The sequence below is a fragment of the Propithecus coquereli genome, unplaced genomic scaffold (assembly GCF_000956105.1).
Source record: "Propithecus coquereli isolate 6110/MARCELLA unplaced genomic scaffold, Pcoq_1.0 Scaffold609, whole genome shotgun sequence".
Lineage (NCBI taxonomy): Eukaryota > Metazoa > Chordata > Mammalia > Primates > Indriidae > Propithecus > Propithecus coquereli.
The window spans coordinates 202,330-222,647 of record NW_012152052.1 but is presented as its reverse complement, the minus strand read 5'-3'; the positions used below and the strand labels follow the sequence as shown (position 1 = coordinate 222,647).

The 20,318-nt window shown below is 37.3% G+C and overlaps 1 protein-coding gene across 1 annotated transcript; it reads left to right on the top strand.

Annotated features, from left to right (window-relative positions):
* Positions 1-9,991: 9,991 nt before the first annotated feature.
* Positions 9,992-19,929, top strand: LOC105822409 (ephrin type-A receptor 7). The gene is made up of 3 exons (XM_012659389.1): positions 9,992-10,329; positions 14,762-14,826; positions 18,441-19,929. The coding sequence occupies exons 1-3, from the start codon at positions 10,233-10,235 to the stop codon at positions 19,116-19,118; spliced, it is 840 nt and encodes a 279-aa protein (XP_012514843.1). The 5' UTR covers positions 9,992-10,232; the 3' UTR covers positions 19,119-19,929.
* The last annotated feature ends 389 nt before the right edge of the window (positions 19,930-20,318 follow it).

Sequence of the window (20,318 nt, the reverse complement as noted above, 5' to 3'; positions counted from 1 at the left end):
TGCAGGAAATGCTATTGTAGAACATTTCTCTAGAAATAACCTTATAATCCTAATTATAAAAAACATGGCCAAACTAATTGACAACTGTTCACTCATTTATTTTACAACTAAGTTTCTAGTATGTATTTAAGCACTGCTCTAGACACCAGGATAACAGAATTTGAAAATTCCTTTGTCCTCATGAGTATTACATTCTAGTTTAAGAGACAATGAATAAGGTAATAAATATATAATATATTGTGTGGTGATAAGATCTGTGGAATAGAACCAAGAGAATGAAGAAGTCCAAAGAAACCCTTTATGAGAAGAGACAATTGTGTAGATCTGAAGGAAGTACAGGGATGATCTGTGCAAATGTGGAGAGGATCCATACTCCTGGCAGAGGAAATACAAATGTCCTGAGGTAGAAGCATACTTGGCCTTTAGAAGAGCTGGGAGCCAGTGTGGTAAGAAAGGGTGAGAAAGTGGAAAAGGCAGCAGGAGAGGGGGTAACAGTTGGTGAGATTGTAAAAGCTGTTAATGAGCTTGACTTTCTCTACTAATGACATGGGAGCTACTGGAGAGTTTCTACCACAAGAGTTATGTGTTCTGATATATATTTTTAAAAGATGACTTTAGCTGGATGAGCAATGCTACAGAGAGCCTAGTTTAATAGACTAATCCAAAATCTATGGGACAGGTAATATATTTTAAGTTTAAATGTTGTATTTTTACCTAAATTTCTAATTTACTAATATAGAGAGTGTCTTATTCTATTTTCTGCTGCTATAACAGCATACCAGAGGCTGAGTAATTCATAAACAATAGAAATTTATTTGGCTCGCCGTTCTGGAGAATGGAAAATCCAAATGTAAGGTGCCAGAATCCGGCAAGGACCTTCCTGCTGCATCACCCACAGCAGAAGGCAGAATAAAGGCAAGTGAGCATGCAAGAGAGGAAATCAGGCAGAAATCCTTTTATCAGGGCCGGCTCCTGAGATAACTAACCCACTCCTTCGATAATGGCATCAATCCATTCATGAGATCAGAGCCTTGCGCCTCTTGAAGATCATACCTCAGAAATTGTCCTCTTGACTAAGACAGTTCCTAGGTAGACGGTCATAGGACCTGTTGAGTCAGTTTCTACATATGCCCACTGGTCCAGTTGGTGTCAGTTGGTCCCTATGAATGCAGAGTCTGGAAAATATTTCAAAGGCCAATTTTATGTTTTACAATAGCAATATTACTAACATCTATAGCAGCAATTGGGGAAGTCACAAACCTTGCACCAAAGATATGTGGCTCTTAAGCAGTAAGTAATTACAGCAAGGCAAGCTAAGAAACAATGGCTGGTTAAGTTTTAGCTAAGTCTATATTTCTGTAGAAATCAGACCTTTACTGCAGTTTTTGCCTCATGGCCTCACATTATGTTGATACAGGTGGTTTCACTTGTGTATCAGCTTCCTCTCAAGAGTGGACAGAACCTACTGACTGGTTTGTAGTAGATAGGAAAGTATGGTGTATCACTTCTGAGTTAAAGTTACAAAAAAACCGTGACTTTTGCTTTCCCCTTTCTCACACTTTTTCTCTTATAGTACTGGCTTTAAATGTAAACAAACTACCATGTTGTGAATAGCCCTATGAAGAGGTCTATAAGGCAAGGAACTGACATCTCCAGCTAGCAGATAGTGAAAAAACGAGGCCTGCCACTCAACTCATGTTGAGTAACCTTGGAAGTACATCTCCTCTGTGGTATAACAACAGTCATGTGTTAGGAAGAAAATCCTTCCCTTGAGTTTTGAGATGATCACAGCCCAGACTGACACCTTGACTGCAACCTTGTGGGAGACCCTGAGTCACAGGACCCTGCTAAGTTGTGCTGGATTCCTGACCCACAGAAACTATGAGATAATAAATATTGGTTTTGTTAAGCCACTGACTTTTGGACTTCGTTATGCAGTTTTGTATAACTCATACAAGAAATTTCAGAAATTTTTGTGAGCATCTAATTTTCCAAATTAAATTTCTTCAGCTTAAAATGCCTAGGGTAATTGTCTGTTTCCTCAATAAAGTGTAACTCATATACTTTCTCCTGTGCCCTTTACATATTATCCTCCTCTCTGAAATTTCCTTTCTCCCATTACCTTCGTCTGACCAGGTATTATTATTTGCAACCAAATCTAAAATGTCATTCTCTTCCAGGATGCTCTCCCCAGTCTGATTTATTGCTCTGATATGTACACACACACACACACACACACACACACACACACACACACACACATTCACATTAATACATATAGGTTCCAGACAGGAATCCCATTAGAGGGACAAGGGTAGTGCGAAGTTGAAAGTTGACCTACAGGACTTGCACTATGGGTCTAAGGCAGAGATTGAATACCAAATTCAGAAAACCAGATATAGACCTTGATTCAAAAATGAAACTGTAGTCCTCCAAATATGTAACTCATGCTCCTTGAATGCTGCCTTCCTCGGGCTAGACTTAGTTTAGACAGATACTAAGATAAAGGCCATTCTGCTTGTACTGGGTGTAGAGATACATGCAAAATCTGTGAGCCAAGTAGATCTTGGAAATGATACATGTTATGTATATTTGAATAGGTGAATATTTCTGGGTCTGTGTTTGTGATTCAAATCAGACAACATTGAAGAAATAAATGTGACATGATAAGCATTTACTTTTAACATTGAGATAAATTTCTTATAATGGTGAATTCTGAAAAATTAAAATTTTAAATTACAAGTATTACTAGAGAATATATATATTTCATGCTAATCTATAAAATCTATGAAATGCAAAATTATACATTTTGTACAATTATACAAAAATATACACTATCATACTCAAATTTCAACTATAACTTTAAAGATCTTTTTATAACATATTTCTAACACTAAATATATACTTTCATTTTCTGGTCAAAAAATCAATCTATTTCTTTATGTCTTAAACTTGATTTAAAATTTAAATGGCTGAATACAGAGAATTTAAAAGATATTAATCATATTTTGATGTATTTGAGTAGGTAGAACTCTGATTTTAACTTGTCACTACTTTCCTTTTATTTTCATTCAGTACCTTTCCCCACACTGTTTTAGAGCCTTGGGACCAGTATCACTGATTGAGTCACAGCTATTCATTCTGTAAAATGGACACAACTACCATTTATCTGAGATGTAATGATCCACTGGACTTTCCCCAATGCACCTGAGGGTATGCATGCTATTATAATACTGTATATCTTTATTCAAACTTAGAAAGTAATTGCTCCCTCAAAAGTTTAAATCAAAGGTATATGCAAATAATCTATACATTATTAAAAATACAGATGTGATAACATATAAAAATTAAATCGAAGTTGAAAGAAGTCTCACAAGTGATCCTGTTCTTTATTGGAATACAGGAGAATTTTCCCTTTCTCTGTGTTTGTGAAGTAAATAAAGTAGATTTTTTTCTTTTATGATTATCATCTATCTTTAAATGAGGCAACTTTCTGCCAGGTTTTAATGTCTTTAAATTTTACAGACTTTGCCACCAAAGCCTGCCTGTAAAAGACTGCTAAAAAAGTGACTATCAGATATTAAAATTCTTAATTAAACTGAGATTGACCTTAGTCATTTCATCAATCTAAAATCAACTGAAGAATGTGCCAGGTTAATTCTGTAGTTTTATTGACAGCGATACATCTATGAAAACAAATAATGATAGTAATAAACTAATAGAATCTGAGATGGAGTAAAAAATTTTTATAAAACTTTCTATCTGATCTGGGTTAAGGGAAGGGAAAATAAAATAACTTTAGACAATCCAGATGATAAAAATCCTTATTGTGCATTGAATTGTCTTTCAGTTAATGATTAGTAGCATGATTATGAAGTCATCATTACTTTTGATATTGCTGAAATCAACACTGAGAATAACTGTCTGGTTACCTATTTCTCCAAGCATATGATCTGCTCCCTGAGTCACAAAGGCATCCTGAAGGGTGTTAGGTCTCTTGAGTATTGAGTTATTCTTTATTCATCTACATATGCCCCCAGTGCCTTTCTAAATATTTAATAAATACTTGAAAAGCCTATTTTTTAATTGAAGTTTTAGTCAGTATTCTCTTTCTAGAATATTATGCTATTCATATTGTGAATCTGTAATCATTTTGAGCCACATAATCAAAAGGAAATATGGTCACTTATAAAATTGGCTTGTCCAAATTTAGGAGAAATCTACCATCTCCCTTTTGAGGCTTTTTCCTGTCCTTGATTGTCTAAGAATCTATGGGAGTACACTCAGTCCAAAGGGGTCCGATTTTATCCAAATGATTACAATGTTCAGTCCACCACTGACATTATTTTCATCCCTGCTATATCGTATAACTTTTGAAAATTGGCTTTATATAGTTTTGTTATAGGGATACCTTGTTCTATAGATCCCTCTCCTGCTGTAATGTCACTTGACATCTGAGCTACAATGGTACAGCTCTTTTAGTTCATACTTACATAGTCAGCACAAATACCATAGCTTGGTTGCTGGGTTATAAGGACCTTTGAATATCAGGCACATGTCTTCAGCCAGCAAATTTTAAGCTCACAATTTTCCTTTCTTCTCAGTGAGCACTTTCTTGAGGTACTTCTTTCTCAATCAGAACTGTCCTAGTCTTTCAGAGCTTCTAATACTGTTGAAAAGTCAAATGAGATTGGGTTGGAGTCTTCTCCTCCCAGAAAGGCTCTTGTCTCTTACACAAATTTGCCAACTTTCTCTACGGAGAACAACTGCATGTTAAGTCAAAGGGTATTTTATGGCACTACCTTCAGCAGTGTATAGAATTTCACCCTTCTTCAGTGGAGAGAATGCCCGCAGCTTTCCAATTTCACAACTAGCAGGCGTTATTCATGCTTTTCTTCTTCATAACATAAGATGCTTCTTCTAAGTTATTATGATATATAGATACTCATACTGTTAAGACTTCTTCTTAGACTTCCTTGAGATTAGCCATGGAAATTTTGACAGTATTTCATTTTTAGTATTAATTATTCAGAAGGCTCTGATGAGGGGTGGTCTCTAAAATACTCCTCAAGCAACTGAGAGTTCTCTGGGGACTTTAGAGAATCCTTGAACACTCTGGACTGTCAAGTCCCAGAGCACACTCCATCCCAGCCTTGCCCTGTTCCTAGGGTAGAAGACTGTAAGATAAGTGGGGGGAAAGTAGGAGAGACAATATCTGAGGTGTATCTGGAGACTCAGAATTCTTCAGTTTAGCTTTTAAAAAATCGAATGGAGCTTTTTTTCTGTAATATAATTCACTTTCTGATTTATCTTTAAGCCTATTCAGTTAATTTGGCCTCTACAGACTAAAATAGGTGATAGGACATCTCACACATTTTTATGAAGTCCTTTAATAGGCTGGCATAGGTACAGAGAGGATAAGAAATTATAATATCAATGAGACAAATATTATATATTCATATGTAATATGTACATACACATGCACACACACAAATAAAATTTCATAATTAGCTAGTCCGTATTCAGTGTGCACTTGATTGGCTAGGACACCCAGAGGTCCTGGTGCCCCCTAGTGGTCACTGAATTATCACAGATCTCCTTGACAAGGAACAATCCACTGGGTGAAGAGGTAAAAACTTGCAAGATGAGAAATCAGGAAAACATGTAGAAGTGTTGTGCATAATTTAAGCCAGTTCTTCCTATCAGTGTTGGTGATTTATAGCAAAATGAAGTGTAAGTAATGGAAGGGAAGAACCTCCCCAGGCAAAATCAAATTTGAGGAAAAAGAAAAAGTATTGAACATGTGTTAAATGATTTCAAGTATCATGTGCCACATTCTCCAAGTTATATTTAGTTCTTTTAATGTTATCCAAATAATAAAAGTGATTTACCTTAACACTTTGAATATTTTAAGTAATTGGAAAATTTCAGTGATACATTAGCAATATTTAAGTGGACTCTTACAATTTATATATAGATTATATTTTTATTTGTTAAGCTATCTTAAATTAACTGAGTAATTGTGGTTAAAGAATTACAATTGTAATCTTCTAAACTTTACCCATTTGTCTGACCTCACAAAAGTAGGTGAAATTTTATAAAGGCACAAAATAGAGTCTTGACTTACAATTTAATTTCTGACCTCTGACTTCCTATACTGTCACCTTAATCTGAAGCTTAGAAAAATAAATGAAATTATTAATACGTTTTTAATGAGTTTACCTTATGTGCATTTTTTACATTAGACCGAAAATAAATATTTTATATATAGTACATAAATCATGCTAATGTAAATATGTAAATGATTTTCCTACACAGTGGAAAGATCGTTTTTATTTTGACCGAAATCACAGAGAACTCAATTTTCTGTAATATCTATTAACTGAGACATAATGCTTCTTTTCTGTTTATAATCAGTTTCTTCTGCACAGTACCTTTTCTAATTCAGTTTAAATTACCCCTTTTTCTGTGATGAACTTGCATTTTCACATTTACCAGCTGTGAATGCATTTATACGGTAAGTGCAAAAGTAGTAGGTTCAGAAACAGCCCTTTGATTTCATTGTTGTTGTTGTTAACTATTTAGTTTGACAGTCTTGGATTGGTAACACACAAAAGTCTCCAGTTGTTCCTTTACCCTCTAAAGGCCCGAATACTAGACACACATACACATACCCTTTTCTTTTATTTAAAAATTCATAGAACTTATTCCCCAAAGTCATTATAATTTACTCCTAAGCAACTATTTCTCACTTAAAATCAGAGGATAGTTCCCTGAGGTAAACAGTGAGGTAAATATTAGTATTGTAGCAAGTTAAAAGAAAATAACAGCTGTACCCTCATTTGGGATATATGTCTTGAATTTGCGCATTTATTTTTATCTTTGTACAGTTGTCTGTGATTATTAGTAATTTTATACTGATAGAATAATACAAAGTACATTAAAATTGGGTATATCTTCATTCTATCTGAAGAGAGGCATTTCTCTTTTCTTTTTTTTTATTCTTTTTATTTCTTTTTTTCATTCAGTCTCCATAGAGACTGTCAAAAATTGCCAACGCCGACTATATTTCAAGTCGTCGTGGTGGGGTATTGGGAAAAGTTTTCAATTAGCAATTAATCGCACCTCAGATAAACCTCATTGGCTACGATACTGCCACTGCGCAAAGCTATAGAGGCATTTTTCATCTTTACAGTATATGATACATGTTTCAAAAGAGGGGATATAAATGGAAATATTATGGTTTTAGTTTCTTTTTCCATTAAAATTTGTTAAATATAAGTAGGCAACTCTGTTGAATGCATTGTACAATGAATACATAAAAATTGAAAAATAGTTTTCAGAGTTTCTGCTTTGGCTCATGTGTATTGGTTGCATACACTATTTAGTATTGCTCAGCAAAATGAGTTCTAATTCACTTTATATACAAACACACTTCATTTTTAAAAATACTTTAGAAATAATATACATAAATCATAGATATTAAGGTAATATAAATTATAAGTATGTGAAGAAATATACTATGATTTGTTATTCTAAAATATAGAAGTTTTATGTATTGATTAGTATTTATTTCAGTGACTTTCAGTACTAATAGGTTTATATGTTTTATTGTTAGTCAAATACAGTCTAATGTAAATTTATATATTAAAACTGTGCTATTTAACACTGTATGACAAACATTCTCTTTTTAACTCAGTCATTTATTTTCATTTAAATGCTGTGAATTCTTTACCAATATACCTAGATACTACAAAAGAAGGAAGGTTGGTAAACCTAAAAATGAACATAATTGTGCAGCCCTGCAGGGAGAACTGTCAGCAGCCTGGCACATGTGCATTTAATGTGAAGCTTCTTGTCTCTAAAAATAAGAGTGAGGCTGCACATGCCCCTCTGTCTGACAGAGAGAGAGGACACATTAAGGGGACTTGCTATACCACTTACACTCATCAGAGAAGTGAAGGATGTTACTTCTTTGGTTTTCTGGTTTTAATGGAAAAGTATTTGTATTCACATCAGTGAGTATTAGTCATTCAATAGATGAAAGGAATGTTTTAAACTTTAAACTCTACCTCAGTGTCACTTTAAGAAGTGGGGATGAGACCCTGGGGAAAGTGTTGAAATCCCGGAGAATTTATTTTAGCTATTATAAGTGCTTTAATATTTGTGAGTTTGTAGTTCCTTGAGTTTTAAAGCCTATGTGTAGGGATTTGTGTTTTTAATTTTAATATTTTAGTTTACAAGTTTTACCCTTAAGTATCTATTCATGTAAATATCACTTCATCTTCTCTGTAACAAATATGCTCTCTCTATATATATTTTTTTCCAAGGTTAATCTATTAAGCAATTTACATTTTCTTTATATCTTTTAAAGGGCACTTAAGATGCTTTTTGATACAATTTCTAAAATATTTAGTAGGCATTATAGCTAGGAACAGTTAACATTTAAGAAATGTTACAGAAACTGCAGAATCAAAGAGGTTAAAGGGGAATAAAATTTGATTTCTTTCTTCAGTGTAATTTTATTAAGCAAGTAAAAACTACAGGAGACAATTCACCATAAAATAAAAATATCTGGGGACTGTTATCTCTGAGAAGTCTTTACTGTAAATACCAGAAACAACTCAATGTACCTTATATTTCCAGAAGAGAGGATGGGAAAAGTTTGGAGCCTTATGTGAGATCAAACTTTGTACCTATCAGAAATAAAGGGAGTCATGAATGACTGAGAATTTCTAGAAGGAAGAAATACAGCACGAGAAGAAAAGATCATCTTAAAAATGTGATCAAGTTACTCTGCTTAACATTTGAAACTGATGATTTGGCAATTAAGGTTTTTAGTTCTTCCTCTTATTATATTACCCACCTCTTGAATGCAAAGTGTCCAAAACTGCCTAATGGAAAACTGATTTCTTCACGCAGTAATCTTTGCTGTCCGGGTTGGATGAATTCAACTGGAAATGTTGGTGCCATTATTTATTCTTAGTTTTCCTTTGAAAGATAATTATTGAATAATTCCTGAAAATAGTAAATACTTGCAAAGGAGGAAGGTCTTGTTTATGAATTTAACAAGTGGTGGCATTCTTTAAAATTAAATATAATTAATAAAGCGAAATATAAAACGATCAAAGTGGAGCAATCCAAAGAAAATCTCGGAAAATGATAAACATGCAAAAAAATGATATAGAATCGTCTAAAGGTTTTCTCTTAACGTCTCACTTCACTCAACAAACTATAGTGAACCGATAGGGCGGGGGTGAAGGGGCGCCTAAAACAAAAGACTTCCTTTCCCCACTCCCTTTTCCTCTGTTTCTTTTGCCAGAGCTTGTTGCAAACTCTTGGAAACATTGTTTAAACCTAATACATTTGGTTACTTTTATTCTTCCAAGGATTGTGGTGGGTGGTGCCCAAAACTGACTGCCCTTGGAGTAACATAAAAAGAGAAGTAGAAACTTTTCAAAAAAGGCAAAGAAACAAAGTTACCCGACCCACAGAGGTTGCGAGTAACAACATAAAAGTAAAACGCACTTTACTTAAAGGTACAGTTCATTTCACTGTCCGGGCTCCGTACTTGGTAGCTGAGAGAAGGCTTGCTTCGCCTTTGACCGCGAGGAGTACAGCTATAGACAGGAGTCTAAATTGGGAGCATTATTCTCGGATTGACTGTGCTCCACGAAAGCTGCGGTTGCTAAAAGCAGAACGCCCAAAGCAGCACGCACCCTCGGCTACAATCCTCGTCCTCCTTCTCCGAGCATCCAGCGGGAACCCGGAGCTCAGAACCTGGAGGGAATCCTGGACCAGCAACCTGACTCCGCTCGGCACCCATTGGCTCAGGCTTCGGACCCCGCCCCCGAGGCCGGGGCTGCGGTTTCGCCAGGACCCGCCCCTTGGCCCTGGGAATCGCCTCCTGGCAGGCCGGCTGTGCCTGCCACTCAGCCCGAGTGGCGGAGGCTCTCGGCTCAGAGCCCCGCCCCCTCCCCCCTAATTGATATTATTGGAGTGTGGAGCAATCGGCCGGTCTGCAGTCGGAGACTTGCAGGCAGCAAACACGGTGCGAACGAACTGGAGGGGGGGAATATAAAAAAAGCTAAACGTGGAGCAGCCGGCCAGGGACCGAGAAGGGGAATTGATGCAAGGAGGGCAATAAAAAAAAAACACTTCGGAGCAAACAGCATTTAAAAAAGCTACGATTCAAGATAACTGAAACCTAAAATAAAACCTGCTCATGCACCATGGTTTTTCAAACTCGGTACCCTTCATGGATTATTTTATGCTACATCTGGCTGCTCCGCTTTGCACACACGGGGGAGGCGCAGGCTGCGAAGGAAGGTAAGGAGATGGCAAAGCAAAGTTTGTTCTGACTTATTTATTTAGCTGTCTACCTGCACGAGCCAGCTCGTCCGCGGCGCTGCCGGCCGCGCCTCCGGCTCCGGGCGACCCTCCCCCGCCGGCTCCCCGCCCCCTCACCGGTTGGGCCGCTCCTGGCGGACTGGCGGGTGGCAAGCCGGGGCTGCTGAGAACCGCTGCTGCTTTCAGCCGCCTGCAACCGCGCTCCCGGGGCCGTCCATCCGACGGGTGCGGGATTTCTGGCGCGGGCAGTCCGGAGGACGTGAGCAGCAACTGAGGGTGGTGGGGTGGGGTTTGGGGGACGGCCAGCGAGCTCATTCTCTAGGACCCGGGGCAGGTCACTTCTCTTCCTCTAGTCCTGTTCTCTTCCTCCTCTCCTTGTTCGTGTCTGGTGGGAGCAGCCCGGAGTTGGATCGGAGAATGGGGAGTGCAACCCCTAGGGTCCCCGCCAGCCCGCCAGCGAGCGGCGGGAGCCCGGAGCCTTCCCAGAGGGGCCGAGACTTCTGTGAGCTCGGAAAGCTCGGGTTACTAATGAAGTGCTCACTGCGTCGGAGGCGGCGGCGCGGGCCTGCGGTTGGCGCTCGGCCGCCAGCGCGGAACAATAACGCCGCGGAGGTGAAGCAGGGCGAGTGGCGCGCGCCCCGCGGGCCGGGGATGTCTCCATTCAGCGCGCGCTGCGCGCGGGGCCCAGGTGCCGTGGGGTCAGCGGCAGTCCGCGGGCTTGGTCCGGCCGGGCAGGCAGGGGGCGGGTTGGGGCTGTGCAATTTGTAAAGAGATGCCGCCTGGGCAACTTGAAATCGCCAATTATTTGCCTCACAGTCCGGTACTTGAGGGGACCGAGTGGCCAAATCGTGCGAAAGACCTGGATCCTGAGGATTAGTTCTGGTTGGAGAGAGCAGGTTTCATCTGGCCAGCTAGAAACGCCTGTATATGGTTATTTTTTCCTTCTTTTTCTTTTAACTGTTGACAGAAGGTAAAATACCTTTCGGTGCCTGTAGTTGGAGCTGGGGAAAAATAAATCTTGTCAATGGAAGCGTCTTGTTTCTGAGCAGTGTCACAATCCCCGCCAGCTCCCTTCTCCCGTCTTCCAGGCTGTGCGTTTAAGGTTGATTTTCCGATGTTTTAAAAGCAGAATACGAATAATTACTTGTTTCTGAAGTGTTGAGGGGGGAAAAATCTGTTATCAAATTTAGGTCATTGTGGCGATGGGGGGTACATATCGGCCCTTGCTTCATCTATTCCTGAAAACTTAGTCATTTAGCGCTGCTTTTCCTTATTTTTTTCGTGAACCCCTCTTCGTTCACTCGGCCCCCCAACACCACGCCGTATTCTATTCCTTCTTCCACCCTGACCTTGTGACCCCCAGTTTTCACATCTGCAACCTGTGTTGACGCTGAACCCATTCAGAGAAACCCGTGCTTCTGAGCTAACGGTTACGTGTTCGCAGATGGATGAAAGTCGGCTAGAAACGCACACCGATACATACCCAAAACCACATTTCCACTCTCCTGACATTAGCGATCAGATACATTCAGGCCTGGCACCTTGTCCTTATTCCTCCGGAACAGCAAGACCTGAGGAAAAGTTTGCACCGCGCGGCGAAGCCGGGCGCGCGAACACACGCAGACTCGGGCAGGAGTTCGGGCTATAAATAACTGCATCACTAGGGGGAGAGGTTCCTGCAGCCAGAGTGTCTCTCTCACTTTGCTCTACTGGGTGCACGCTACGTGGAGAGGATTCTGATTCTAGGAGCCTGAATTCTTTAGATACAGAAGTGAGATGTTTAAAATGCGGGAGGGCGGGGGTGCCCTCCTCTGTGGCGGGCGGGTGGCGAGTGCGCCCGATTTCTTGGGGGCGACGCTCCCAGCGCGCAGCGGCGACCAAGAGCCGGGTTTCTGGGAACAAGCAAGCCCTGAGGCGGCCCGCGGATCACTTGGGCTAGCGCTGGGAACCGCCTCGAGCAGGTGCCTGGCCTCCCAGGGTGGTTGGGGGTGGCTGGAGGAAGAAAAGGGACCCACTCCCTCCACTTTTCCTATGCACATTCTCTTGGGGAGGTCAGCTGCCGCTACTGGGAGCGCCTGTCAGAGTCTGATGCTTGGAGGCGAAGTGCAGCTGCTGCTTTTCCTTTCCGTAAATGCCGCCGCCGCCTTTCCCTCAGTGGAGATGCTTCCCGAAAGCCTCTCTCCTCCTTCCGGCTCCTTCTGGAGCCAGGGCGCCACCGGCTCCCTGGAGTGCCCAGGTCCGGCTGGCTGAGGCGTACTGGATGCTCGGCGCGGCTGGCGCGCCAGTCTGGCAGCCCCCGCCCCGCCCCGCCGACGGCCCCGCCCCGGCCCGGAGAAGCCAGGCGCTGCCCGCGCTGCCCTCCACTGGCTTAGCCCGGGGCGCGCCCCGCGTCTCGCCCCTCTCCCCTCGCCCCCGCCTGCCCCGCACGGCAGGGCGCGGAGCCCCGGAGTCCCGGGTCTGTGCCCCCGCGTCCGCGTGGGCGGCCGGGCTGCGCGTCCGCAGGCAGCGAGGAAGGTTGGCAGTCTGCTCGGAGAGGGAAGGGGAAAGCGCGCACTTGAGGGTTTCTCCAGAGAGCGGACGGCGAGGGAGAGGGGCACACTGATCGCTCGAGAGCTGCTTCTGATTAAAGGCTGTCGGGCTGCTTTCTGTTTTGTTTTAATTTGTTAGTGCGTTTCTCTTTTAACTTGTTTGCCATCACTGCTCTGCCTCGGTCCCAGGCTTCTACCCCCATGCAGAGCTGAGGGGTAGCAGAACGGCAATAAACAATCATTACAGTGCTTATTTCACTCTGAGAAACGACCCAAGAATGTCACCTGGATTTAAAATGCAGTTGTCCGTATTCAGTACAGAAGACACACACAAAAAGACATCTCAAAAAAAGAGTGCCTGGAACCCACATTGTTTCCCTGTGCTTCGTCTTTATTGTTGAGGGTAAAAATAAACTTTAAAAATTACTTTTCATATAAATTCACTAGTTTAACGACATATTGATGTTCCAAGTTGAAATACAAATTGATACTTTTAAAGTATGTGTGTTTCTTATTTGAAAGGGAGTCAACTGTTTGTGATTAAGGTTTTTTCTTTTTTTTTTCTGTCATGGACTCCCTGAGAGTCTTAGTAAACAAACAAATAAACAAAAAATCCCTCCAAATCCCCAATGTTTCTGTATTTTCAATTACAAGGAATAACCTTGACTAGTGCTAAGGAATTAAACACATAATCAACAGTTCCTTTGTTTTCTTAGCATAACATGTTTCCATTACCTTTCAAATACTCATTCCCCCACATTGAGAGTTGTTTAATATTTAAAAGTTTATATAGCAAGTATTTTATTTAAATCAAAATTTTAACAATTTACAGAGGTTGATGTTAAGCATATTTACATAATTAAAATATGTTCACTATTATTTCTGAACAAATGATGTATTTGTCAAAATGCTGTAGAGTTAGGTAAATATTTTTAAAGTGCAAAAACTCATGTAACTCTGTAACCACTTTGGCCAAAAGAGTGAGTGGTTTAGGAGAGTAAATTGTCCTAAAATAAACAATACAATATATAAAATTGGAAGTATGATGTGTATTGATGTATGACTTTCTAATGTGTTCTCATATTGATACTATTAGAAGCATTTCACACTTTATGTAAATATTAAATTGCACTGTGCTTTTTGATAGCATAAAAGTGGAATACAACTGTTTTCAGAAGTCAAATCAGAGTTTAAACATGCCATTTTGAGAATTAGCTAATATCTTGAAATATTTAGAAATTTAAAAAAAAGTATACTGAAAACTGATGTTTGACTAACCCAGAAATATATGTTATAAATAATATGCAATTTATTTTCTTCTGATTACATTGCTTAATATGGTTTTTAACCTTTCTATATTGATTCTGGCTTAAGAGAAAACACTATGTGTGGAAAGTTTTTTAAAAAGGTAAACTCCAATTCTCAAAAGACAATAAGAAATACTTTTGATATAATATTACAAATTAATGAATAACTGAAGAATAATATGGGCATTATACCTCATTATGTTTATGTTATATTTGACAAAGTTTGGAGGGTTCAGTGGTTTACAAAACTATAGTATATAATTACTATAGGATCAATATATCACATATCGATTTTTTACCCTCATCTTCATTCTGCTATTGCATTTTAAAATTTATTTCAATATTTTAATTAAAGAATACCATATATAATATTGGCATTTTAACATCTTTTCCCCTTAAGAAATTGGAATATACTTGTATTAAGTGGCTGTTTATTTCACCATTCATTTACATGAATATATATATCTCTTAAGTCATAAAGTGATAATTATATAAAAAATTAAATTGACCTTAAAAATGTTTACAAATGTGTTTAAATTGTTAATTTAATATTTGGAAATAAACTTTCTTTTTCAGTACTACTGCTGGATTCTAAAGCACAACAAACAGAGTTGGAATGGATTTCCTCTCCACCCAATGGGGTAAGTGCTTTTTCTCATAAAATATCACTATTTATTTTTTAAAGAAAGAGACAAAACCTTACTCCTGCAGGGGAATTATTTACATTCTTCATATTTGAACTGTTTTACTTCCAAATTTCTTGTTCAATATTCTGTTGTGTTTATAATGAGACATTGAGTTCTCTGAGTAAAGAAGGTATACTTAGAACTTGGGCAAATGAGGAAAAAAAAAAACAAAAACTCCCCATAACCATAGTCTTTTGAGTCCTTATTGTGAGTGGAATCATACCTCAGGGTCCAGGCTACGAAAGCTAACTAATTACAGTGAGCATTCCTTTCACAAACTCACTTAAACCCCTTTAGTTGCTTTATACTTCTGAAGTATAATCACCAAGTAGGTTGTGTGTAATTCTTTAAAACAGTATGTAATCTGTTTTCCTCTTTTAACAACAGTTTTAGCATCATGCAAAATATACTTCAAAAGGCAGCTAAAAATGTACTGTGCTTAACACTATGGCATAAAATGTGCTATATTTTTTAAATTTTCCAGATTTATATCGTGTGCTATCTGCTGTTATTAATCAGAAGTGATGTCAGAGCATGCACATATTACAGTAAAAACCTGCTACAATAAATATGAGTGAAAGTTATACAATAAAAATCTATCAAAATATAAGTAAATTCTAAAAAACACTGACCATTATGTTTCATATATCCAGAAAGATATATTACTTAAATGTAGTTCAATAGCCATGTCTTCAGATCTTATTTTTAATTGTGAGAGAGGGCACAATCTTCATTCTGTATTAAGGAAGAAAGGAGAATATATCCCATTGTTACTTAAGTTTATCTTTCGCACATTAAGAAATCCAAAGTTAAAAGAGTGTGAAGTGTAAGTGGGGATATAAAAACTGTAGCAGATTTTGCAAAGACAGGAATGAAAGTCGGAAAGGGATTGTTCAGTATAAGAACAACATCATAAAATCAACATGTCAGGAACTGAAAGTCAGTTTAAGAATGCAAAATGTGAACAAAGCAAATCTGTTTAAAATATTCAGACTTTTCATTAAATATAAGTTTTGAAAGATTGATTTAGTTCTTACTGTGATTATCTATCCATCACAATAAATTACAGAAAAATGACAAATATTTTACAGATTAAATATAAAAAGTACACTGAGTTTTTGGTATGAATGTAATACTTTTCTTGAAAGTGAAGTGGTTTCTGTGAGTAAAATAGTATACACTGTAGAAAGACATTCATGTTAAAAAATGAAACACCTTTCTTGCCAATGACAGATGTAGCCCATTTTCTACCATCCATCAATTAAAACAAATAGAGATAGAGGATGGCTGTATCTCTGAGGAGAAGTAAACTGACAAATAATTGTAGTATTTCATCCATGTAATCCACAAAATGATAAATTATGACTGACAATGTTATCTTGGCCTCAAATGGGCATTTTATCAGTCCAAAGTATCTTGAGTTAACGGTTAACCCTACATATCCATAGGAAACAACAAATAATATTAGAAAATAATGATCAACAGCATTTTCCACGTATGAAATGAATTGGTTCACATGTGATTAAATATCTTAACTGGAAAGAAAACGTTACTAAAACAAAAGTTTTGAGAAAATATTTTCGTAAGCATACTGTAAAAATAGTATATGTAATGCAGTATCTGAATTAAGACATTTTTCCCAATGGTGTCATTTGTGGAAATGATTGCAGTCTCTTAGAAAGTGAGGTAATAAAATAAGAATTGCGTTAAAGGCATTTATATAGTTCCCCTATTTGTTATCTATACCGTAGTTTTCTTGGTATTTTCCCCTCCAGAGTAAACTTTTTAAATACAAATTAAAATTAACTGGGTTCCAAGGGTAGTAAAATTGATTTTTCTTACATAGAATAAAATAATATAATTGTCCTTGAAGTTAAAGGAATTCTTGGGATGTATTCTTTTATAATAAATAGCTTTGGTTTCTTCAAAGTGGGGAATTGTTAAAAAGAACACACCTCTGGAGCTTTTGATTTTTTGGTAGATACCATTACTAGTTTTACTTCTAATAATTTCAGTCTAATTAAGAGACTCAAATCTACCCATCCAAATGGATGAATTTGGATATATTGGGCTGAGTGCCATTCACATTATAAACATCTAACTGAAACAAAGGGAAAATATGCTCACTGTTGACTAGGCACAGATGCAAGTTGTGCTGAGTAAAAGCTGAACATTAAAATGGGTTCTTTGCTGCATTTGAGTACCTTTGATGATATCAGGCTGTGTATAATGAAATTGTGGCAAATATTATATAACATCACACAAGAAATTTCTGAATTATGGTATACTGCTAATTTGTCATTTGCTTTAATTTTCTAAGAACCAGTTTTAAAAGTAGATATTAATATTATGCAGAATATTTAAATAAATTATACTCTGATCAAGTTTTATAAATAAAACTCTTTACCACATGCTTATTAGTTTATTTTCCCATCTGCTTTTCTTCAGTGGTTTAAATATTGTGTGCTATATGACCTTCATCTTGAGCACTAATATATTTTTATATTTGGTATTTTTTATTGGGGAAATGAATAAAAATGGATGACAATTTCACTATTAAGGCATCATAAATGTAAAGCGGGGAATTTTGTAATAATGGTAAAAAATATAAACTATTATTTTAGGCTTATAAGTCTATTAGGTGAAATTAATTTACTTACTAATGAGCAATAAAGAGTATTATATATGGTTTAATAGTCTTTGGAATTGTTGCAAATTTTGCTAAATGTATTATTTTTTCCTTTTCTGTTAAAATACATAATATTGGTTTGCTTGTAGTATACATTGTATCAGCATATGAATCGACATTTTTAAACATCTGATATTTTTTCCGTAAGAAAGCTTTTACTATATATGATCCGGCATGCTGATTTGTCATGTACATTTGATTGTCTATTGAAAGAAATTTATTTATAAAGATGAGTCATACTTTTATAACCACTTATTTATTGTTTTGTGGCTTTATGTACAATATTATATATTATATTGAGCAAATAAATAGTTCTGTAAGATGTTACTTCCTTATACCTCATTTTGAAAAGATTGTAAAATATTCCACATTATAAGTATCAACATATTGTTGAATGCTTTTACATTTCAGAGTACTCTTGGCATTTTCTTCTTTGTGTTTTTAGGTACTCTCTAATTTTAAGTATAATATGGACACTTAAAATGTCAACTGAGTTATCAAAAATTCTTCCATTCATCCATATATATATATATGCTTTAATCAGTAGTTTGAAATAATTGTGAGCTTTAGTCTATGAAAATTCTAATCTCAATGGAGAATGTAGACATAAGCAAACATGTAAAAAGTAATGCCAATGTACTTGCAAACATATATTAAACAAAATGAAATTGTATGTACAAACAATGCAAGCAACATAACCGATGTTCTGCCACCAGGATGAAGGAAAACTGGGAATCTTACATTCTCTGGTTTACAGTGTTTGCTAAGGTAGGAATCAACCTAACTCTTTCAAAGATCAGCATTTGTGATATATGTGCACTTTTAAAAGCAAAATGTTATTTTTTGCTGAATGACTGATGACCTTTTTTAAATTTCACAGTGGGAAGAAATTAGTGGTTTGGATGAGAACTATACCCCAATACGAACATACCAGGTGTGCCAGGTCATGGAGCCCAACCAAAACAACTGGCTGCGGACTAACTGGATTTCGAAAGGCAATGCACAAAGGATTTTTGTAGAATTGAAATTCACCCTGAGGGATTGTAACAGTCTTCCTGGAGTACTGGGAACTTGCAAGGAAACCTTTAATTTGTACTATTATGAAACAGACTATGACACTGGGAGGAATATAAGAGAAAACCTCTATGTAAAAATAGACACCATTGCTGCAGATGAAAGTTTTACCCAAGGTGACCTTGGTGAAAGAAAGATGAAGCTTAACACTGAGGTGAGAGAGATTGGACCTTTGTCCAAAAAGGGATTCTATCTTGCCTTTCAGGATGTAGGGGCTTGCATAGCTTTGGTTTCTGTCAAAGTGTACTACAAGAAGTGCTGGTCCATTATTGAGAACTTAGCTATCTTTCCAGATACAGTGACTGGTTCAGAATTTTCCTCTTTAGTCGAGGTTCGAGGGACTTGTGTCAGCAGTGCAGAGGAAGAGGCGGAAAACTCCCCCAGGATGCACTGCAGTGCAGAAGGAGAATGGTTAGTGCCCATTGGAAAATGTATCTGCAAAGCAGGCTACCAGCAAAAAGGGGACACTTGTGAACGTAAGTAATATGTGCTATTAAAACTCTATTTTGCAATTTTTTCTATATCAATAAAAATAATAAGTAAATCTGCTCTATACAAGCAGTCCAATTCAGTAGATCTTAAACAAAGTCACTTCACTATTGAACTTAACTGATTATCCACAGTCGTATCTGCACCATAGGTGTGCAATAAACATTTGTGATAATGATATTTGTTACCAAAATTTAAGTTGTCCTATGCTTGACATGGAAGTCCACAGTTACACATTGGGTTACGGAGTTTAAGAAAGGAAATTGGTAGGCAGATTTTAGCCTGGGAAGACTGAGGTGACATTAATTAGGATTTAATCAGATGTGATTTCTCCTGTTTTTAAACCCATATTATCTGGGCCTGCGAATAGCAGAAAACGGCAAGTTAAGGGGGCTGCTAACAGAGTTCTATTGACAGGCCAGGCATAAAGAAATAAATTTACAATCTTTTATAAATACTAAAACTTTGATATAAAATCATCAAATTTCATTTAATAAATCTCTGTGGTTACTTCTGCCAAAGCTATAATTCTTTTCTGGACTAAATAATAAAATGACCACATTTTTGTGGAAGTGGGCCAAAGTAAAGTTTTAGTTATTTAAGTACATCAGCTACATGTTTTCTTTTTGTTTTGAAGCAATAATAGCATATGAATTCGTAAACCTTTTTCTTTGTTTCATAAAACTGGATTTTTCTCTTAATAGAGTTTTGTGATCTAATATTTAAAACTGTCACATGAATCTTCCAAATTGATAAATATTTTTTCTGGTCATAGATATCCTGAAAAATATAATAAGATTATATTACTTACGTCTCTTTTAGCTTGTAAAACATAATACATTCCAAAAACTAACTTTTATATATCCTTTGTACTCCTAAGCTGGCAGCATAATTTTAATATTTGCAATTTCTAGTTAGAGGGGAATACCACTAATAATAATTGTTATAACTAAGTTTTCTTGATAACTTATTATGTGTACATACTCTGCCTTGTGTTTTACATATGCTAGCTTATTTTACAAGGTAGATATAATTATCATTTCTGTTTTGCACAATAGAAAATTGGGACTATGAAGGGTAAATAGCTTACTTGCAGTTACTTTCATATTATGTGTCTTAGCTTAAATTCAAACTCAGGGCATTCTGACTCTAGAGCCTGGACTTCTAGCAACAATATAACTCTAGTTTTCAAAGC

Coding starts and splice junctions, on each gene's coding strand:
- LOC105822409 (XM_012659389.1), top strand. CDS start 10,233: ATGGTTTTTCAAACTCGGTACCCTTCATGGATTATTTTATGCTACATC. Junction 10,330..14,761: donor GGCGCAGGCTGCGAAGGAAG/GTAAGGAGATGG, acceptor TTTCTTTTTCAG/TACTACTGCTGGATTCTAAA. Junction 14,827..18,440: donor TTTCCTCTCCACCCAATGGG/GTAAGTGCTTTT, acceptor TAAATTTCACAG/TGGGAAGAAATTAGTGGTTT.